Raw genomic sequence first — 7521 nt, forward strand, 5'->3', positions numbered from 1 at the left:
GTAATTTTGGATTTTGTCCCTAATATTATTATATATATATATATATATAGGGAGAATTCATCATATTTGGTGGCCTATAAAGCACACCTTTTTTACTCAAAAATGGCTTTAAAAATCCCTGCATCCAATACACTTAATGTAGGCTCAAAACTCACAACTGTTGGCCAAAATTATACAATCGGTTACGGTATATTTATATCATACCAATCACCTATGGTATGTTTATATTGAATGTGGATGCAATAAAATGCTTATAATTACCGGTAATAACAAGGATATACAGGTAAGTGGAGGAATTAAAACATTACTTTAGTGGTAATTTATTTTACAAAAGTATAGCCTAGGCTAGGGTGCGTCCTATGCATTTGTGCGTCTTATAGGCCATCAAATATGGTATATATATATATGTGTGTGTGTGTGTGTGTGTGTGTGTCTGTGTGTGTGTGTGTGTGTGTGTGTGTGTGTGCGTATGTGTGTGTGTGTTGGTGTGTGTCCCCCACCAGCACCACTAGCATAACCACCTGACAACTAATGTTGGCTTCTTTACATCCCCTAAATTAAGGGTTTGTGAAAAAGAGACAAACAGAATAAGTAAGAAGGTTAAAAAAAAAAAAATTCCAGGGTCAACTTGTTCATCTAAACATTTCAAAGCAGCACCTCAGCACAGCCACAGTCCCATCACTGAAACAAGTACAAAATACATACATATAAATATATAACATCATTGCCACCAATATTTATAGCTTAATTTAACAGAGAGACACAGCACACACTCTGTTGTTCCACTGGTAGCACAGACTCCCAGAATGGAATAGTTACAAAGTTTAAGTGCAGTCAGTGGGCTTATCTGTTTAGTGGGCTTTACTGTTCAGAGTTAGTCCTTGTAGCAATCTACCGTATTTGCTTTTTAAAATCTGTCATTAATTAATGTTGATGCCAAAACATAGAGACTGGTGATACTTACCGATGAATGGCATGGTTCAAATATTTTGCCCAAGATTATCCTGCATGACATTTCTGCCCAAGACTGTCGATGTGAATTCAATACACAAGGATTTGGAAGCTCTTTATCAACAATGGCACAAGATTCTCTGACCCTCCAACTGTTAGCAAATGCCAATGGACTTTGTGTATGTTCTGGGAAAGAGCTTTTGTCCCTGAAGTCATTATTAGCAATTTGATCATAGTTTCCACAAAGGCCACACACTCGGCCCATATATTTATTTTCTAATGTTATATATAACCTCATACTCTTATCCCATACAAGAGTGATGCCTGAAACGAAAATTACACAGAAATTATAAAATATTGTTATATAAGAAAAATACATATATTTGTGTGAACACACATACACATCGATGGAGTTCATTCATTCTTTTACCAGGCTCAGTCAGTAGACTGTAGCCATGAGGAAGAACTATTTTCCACTGACGGTTTTACTTGGTCTTATCAAGACCACTACTTTGATGCAGTTTTACTGACCTCATAAAGGATGAAAGGTAAAATCAAAATAGGTGTAACGAAAGTAATCAGTACCTGATTTTTACATATAGAAAGAAAGAAAGAAAGAAAGAAAGAAAGAAAGAAAGAAAGAAAGAAAGAAAGAAAGAAAGAAAGAAAGAAGGAAAGAAAGAAAGAAAGAAAGAAAGAAAGAAAGAAAGAAAGAAAGATGGATGTATACACACATATACATTCATATGTATACACATATATATACATATACATACGTTTTAATATACATACATAGACATATATATACACACACATATATACACTCACACACATACATACATACATACATGCATACATACATACATAGATACATACAGACAGACAGACAGACAGACATACATACAGACAGACAGACAGACAGACATACAGACATACAGACATACAGACAGACAGACAGACAGAGGAGGAGAGAGAAAGAGAGAGCAAATATAGGAGAAATTATGATAAAACTAGTTCCTATATACGTTTCACCATTGTGGTTGTTTGGAACTCAGCATTGGAAATTTCAAGTGTAATCCAATGCTTAACTATAAAGGAATACTTTATTTGCTTTGTATAGCATAACTAGTAATACTAATAAGTATAATGGCAGCTTGACTACTATACTGGAAGCAGTATAGCATGCACCCCCACCCTATCACACTACCACCCTTACTTCATCATAATCATCAGTCTTGGAAGCTCTACATAACATCATACCTGTTTCTTCTCATTTTCTGGGAAAATCATTAAAAAGTAATGAAAAACACATAAAACAGAAATAAAGTTGTTGGTACATACCATGAGCTTCAATCATAATATAAGTCCCGACTTCTTTAATTGTAAAATTTGCCATCGGTGTACCTTCGGGAGCCTTGTTGTTGATTGTGTATGTTATATTGGTCCCTCTTGCTAAATTTATAATGGTGTCATAAATCAGGAATTTCACAGATTTGGTACAAGAATAGCCAAGGGTACCACAGGGTACATTTTCTGTAGTCACTTGGAAAGTTCCTCCTGTTTCATTACAGAAATCCTGAGCTACGATATAAGCACATGCTCCTTGGAAGTTGTATGGTTTCCCATCAAATGTCACATAATGAGGATCTCCAAAAGCTTCACAAGTGGCTGTAATAAAAGTAACAATAAATCATATAGGCTTTTTATTGAAGACAAAATATAATTGTCTATAATATTATTCTGCCTGTCAGGACATATGTTAGAGTGCTATGCTTTAAACAGCCTTAACTGTGTAACAAAATTGAAGTCATGAACAATCTCTGGTTTGATGAAACAAGTTTTCATGGTATGTTTTTAACAACTTTAACAATGGAATGAAATTAAAAACAGACCTAATTAAAATCCCTAAAATAATGAAACAGTGTTATGATAATCTATATCTAATCTACTACTCTATTCACATCTGTCATGTCAATGATCTTCTCTTAGTTAATCTTAAGATTAAGCAAACCAGAGGAAACTTATCACCATTCCAGTTTTAACATCTAATTTCCATGCTTGCATGGGTCCAACAAGGTTTACTGAAACATTCTTTTGAAGCCAGATGCTCTTCCTGTCACCAACCCATACCTGTTTCCCATGACCAGGCATGTTTACATCAAATATCAGAAATGAATGACATTCATTTACGTCAGTCACATGATTCACAAAACAAGTTTCTTTGAGTTTCTATCTACCAAATCCACTCACAAGTCTTTGGTCAGCCCAGGGTTATAGTAGAAGACAATTGCCAGAGGTGTTATGTGGTGGGACTAAACACAAAACCATATGGTTAGGAAGAAAACTTCTTAACCACAATACAATGCCTGAGCCAATATACATCAATATCATTTTCATTAAGACTGGATAATTTAAACATCCCTGCAGCATTTGAATCAGAACGTGAAGTTTGAAGAAATGCCACTAAACATTTTTTCAAGCACAGTAACAACTCTGCCAGCTCACCGTCTTATGTCTATACAAATATTATTTCAAATTTTTCCACAAGAGCAGGGTGAAAGGATGAAAGGCAAAGTCGACCTTGGCAGAATTTGAACTCAGAATGAGCGACAGACTAAGCATTTCGCCTGGCATGCTAACAGTTTTGCGAACAATTTTGCCAGTTCACTGCCTTATATCTATAGAAATATAATAACAAAAAGATATACTGACTGAAAAAAACGAAATTGAAATAATAGTAAATTATATTACCTGCACAATGACGTTCGGTACATTTCCAGGTTCCATGTTTACAATAACTGAAAGAGGGACCAGTATCATCTCAGAATTACAATATAGAAAGGTACGTTTTATTTTTTTTTTATTTCAGATACTGGACAGTGGCCATGCTAGGGCACTGTGTTAAAGGGTTTTAGTTGAACAAATAGATTCCGGTATTACTTTTTTTAAAGTCTAGTATTTATTCTATCAAGCTGTCTTACTGACCTGCTAAGTTACAGGGACATAAACAAACCAACTATCAGAGGGGACAATCACAAACACACACACACACACACACACACACATATATTATAAAGAGCTTTCACATAGTTTCCATCTACCAAATTCACTCACAAAACATTGGTGGCCTGGTGTTACAGTAGAAGACATTTATTTGCCCAAGATGCCACACAGTGGGACTGAACCCAAAACCACTTTGGTTGCAAAGCAAGCTTCCAAACCATATAATCATAATATATGATGTTCATCATATGTCACACAAAGTTCTCTAACATGCTTTGTTAATCTCAGACAGGACTGGGCTATAATTTTTATGACAGCTTTTCTCATATTAATGATAAACACACTAGTATTTAGGATAAACACTGATGACTTTTAAATTATCTGTTGCTCATTTTCATTAATTCTTTATGTCTATTCTGAAATGCTAGCAATTGAATTATAGGTAGGCTCATGTTGTTTGTAATGACGGCGTTACTGAAATCCAGAGAAAGACTTGATATTATAGTACTGTTTATTAGAAACACTTGTTAATTTTACTGTGCTCTGATACCAATAGCAATAAATTAATACTACAGTGTGAAGTTCATAAGTATAAATAAGCTGGAATGCTGTGGGTGGCGGGGAGAACCTGAAGACACATGGCATAGTGATTAGGATATTCAGCTCATGATTATAAGGTCATGAGTTCAATTCTTGAGCGTGTTGTGTCTGCGAGCAAGATACACTTTATTTCAAGTTGCCCAAGTTCACTCAACTGGCAACAATGAGTAGTGCTTGTATTTCAAAGGGCTAGCCGTGTCACAGTCTGTGCCATGCTGAATCTCCCTGAGAACTACATTAAGGGTACACGTGTCTGTGGAGTGCTCAGCCACTTGCACATTAATTTCACAAGCAGACTGTTCCATTAATCGGATAAACAGGAACCTTTGTTGCCATGACTGGTGGAGTGCCAATAAAAAGAACTTGAGGTTTCAGGACTGCTCTTTAATCTAACAGAAAGAGAAAGTAGTGAATGAGAGAGAAAGAGAGAGAGAGAGAGATGCAACTGATTATAATATAGTACATGTACTTATCCAAAGACCAGAACTTCACTATACAACTAACACAGACCACCATAGGTTTCATATAGCACTGTTGCTTTTAACAAACTCTAATACGTGATAGCTACTAACAGTTACACAATTAAGATCATTGAAAGTTAAGTATCTTAACAGTAAACAAATCACAATACCAATGGTAGGATATGAACCTCTGACAGCTTAGACAGCTACCTTCACCCATTATAACACCTATGAAGGAGTGTTATTCATTACTCCTTCAATTGATAAGCTACAACGCTAACAATTTAATTGGCTGAGGCACTCACCACAAATATTAAATATTTAAATAAGGAAACATTCAAGTAATAATCAGTTATTATGAAGTAAACTACATTTCATCACAAAGGGGACGTATGAATCAAATGGAGTCCCCCTACTCATCTAGGAGGACAGTAACTTCAAATAACTGCTTGGGATCTAACAAGCCATCCAACTTATGACAGGATAAAAATAGTGATGTCAGTAGATTGGTCACAGTTGGAGATGTTAGTAGATTGGTCACAGTTGATCATAAATTTGTATGATCAACATCGATTTAGGGTTAAACAGTAACTATTTTTTTTTTCTAGCATTAGCTTGAAACATGAATAATCAAGTACAAATATAGATGGGCTGGCCACATCGCACAACTGAAGGACAACAGATGGAGAATCCGGGTGATGGAATGGACAGCAAGACAATGGACAAGATCAAAAGGCTGACCAAAAACAAGATGGCGAGATAATCTCACCTGTTACCTGTGGCCTATATGGCCACAACTAGGCTGGAGACATTTGGCAGTGGAAGGAATTTAGGGAGGACTTCCTCCTTCAAGAGAGATGAAGCCCTAGATATCGGACACTGGATATGAATAATTTGTTTAATATACAATATTTCAGCAATAAAAAATAAAAAAGAAAGAAGAAAATCTTTTGCAACTAACCATTGGTTGCAGTCTTTTTTAATTTTGTCACCATTTTTGTACTGATATCCCAGATGGTTACAAGGACACTCAGAGGGTTCAACGCAATTTTGACTGTCTTTGTTGAGTTGTACTTTACCTTCAGGACAGATACAACCTTGCTGGCTGCATGTAGCAACACAATCAACATTGAGGCTATCACAAGTTCGAATACAATCAGAGCAGTTGCTCCATACCATATCACCAGAACATAGGTCATGAACTAGAAATTAGAAATGAAATGTTAGTTTTCAAAACCAAAAGTCTATTACAATTTATGCATGAAAATATATGGTTTTCAAATTTTGGCACAAAACCAGCAATTTTGAGTGAGTGGATAAGTCAATTACATTGCCCCCAGTGCTCATCTGATACAAAGTCGACCTCAGTGAAATTTGAACTCAAAAAGTAAAGTTGGACAAAATACACTAAGCATGTTGCCCGGTGCCAAAGATCCTGCAAGCTCATGCTTTAATGCATGAAAATAAAATTCTTCTGAACTAAAAACCTTTTTCTAGCATGAAAATGATAGAGTCATGAACTGAATTAATTCAGCTATGTCACTAGTATTTATTACATTGACCACACTAAAAGATGAAGTTAATACTGCTCTGACTGAAGTTAAGTGAAGGAGGACCTACAAAACTAGTTACAGTAAAACTTCAGTTCATATTTCTACAGACTTCTTTCCTCAACTAAATAGATTTGTGTATTGATATATATTTATGTAGATAAATATATCGACTTAGAACTGTGTCAGTAACCAGGTCGCAGACAGTATGTGGAAAATTTTGACACCAAGTAATAAATGATTAAGTGAAATCAACAGTTTCTGTGTTTCTAAATGGCTAAACGGACTCTTCCATACTGCAATCATTTTAGTTTCAACACATTGTCTCAGATGAAATCACTTGCCAGACATGTACAACTCTAAAATATATCAACTTTCTTTTCTATTTATTTTCGTGTTCTAAAAAAGAAAGGTAGCATCTTCACAAATTGATGAGACAATCTTTGAGAGAGATATAAAATAGGAGTGGATGAGCTAGATGGGTCTAATTAACTTAAAAGTTAACATGTCTTAACTCTGAGTGAAATTAAATTAAATTTAAGATGGATAATTTAAAACAAATTTATTAATCTAATATTTGTATTTTCCAAACAAAACAAGACTTCCCAGTTAAAAAGTTATGAGTATATGTATATATATATATATATATATATATATATATACATATACTCATAACTTTTTAGATATAGATATAGATATAGATATAGATATATATATAGATATACATATACATATATAAAATTAACAGAATGAGATAAAAATCTGAAATCTTTCACAGCCTTGGATTTTTATCTCATTCTGTTAATTTTTTATATATATGCATGCTAATATATGACCTACGTTAGACTCCTCATTCGCATAATCACCGACCCTGGAGCTTAACTATAGTCTGTCCATAGCACTTACTCAGCATTACCTGACACCTTTGGGTCTTCTTGATACCATTACCTCTCATT

At 34.8% G+C, this 7521-nt stretch overlaps 1 protein-coding gene across 1 annotated transcript in view; it reads right to left on the reverse strand.

The window, feature by feature from the left end:
• The window catches only part of LOC106875009 (uncharacterized), a 118310-nt gene that overhangs the window by 81839 nt on the left and 28950 nt on the right, over positions 1 to 7521 (reverse strand). The window contains exons 14-17 of the mRNA XM_052971232.1: positions 5977 to 6217; positions 3703 to 3749; positions 2293 to 2619; positions 965 to 1275 (exon numbers count right to left, since the gene is read on the reverse strand). Of these exons, the coding sequence (XP_052827192.1) occupies positions 965 to 1275; positions 2293 to 2619; positions 3703 to 3749; positions 5977 to 6217 (926 nt within the window). The remainder of the gene's footprint in view (positions 1 to 964; positions 1276 to 2292; positions 2620 to 3702; positions 3750 to 5976; positions 6218 to 7521) is intronic.

The sequence above is a fragment of the Octopus bimaculoides genome, chromosome 10, assembly GCF_001194135.2.
Source record: "Octopus bimaculoides isolate UCB-OBI-ISO-001 chromosome 10, ASM119413v2, whole genome shotgun sequence".
NCBI lineage: Eukaryota > Metazoa > Mollusca > Cephalopoda > Octopoda > Octopodidae > Octopus > Octopus bimaculoides.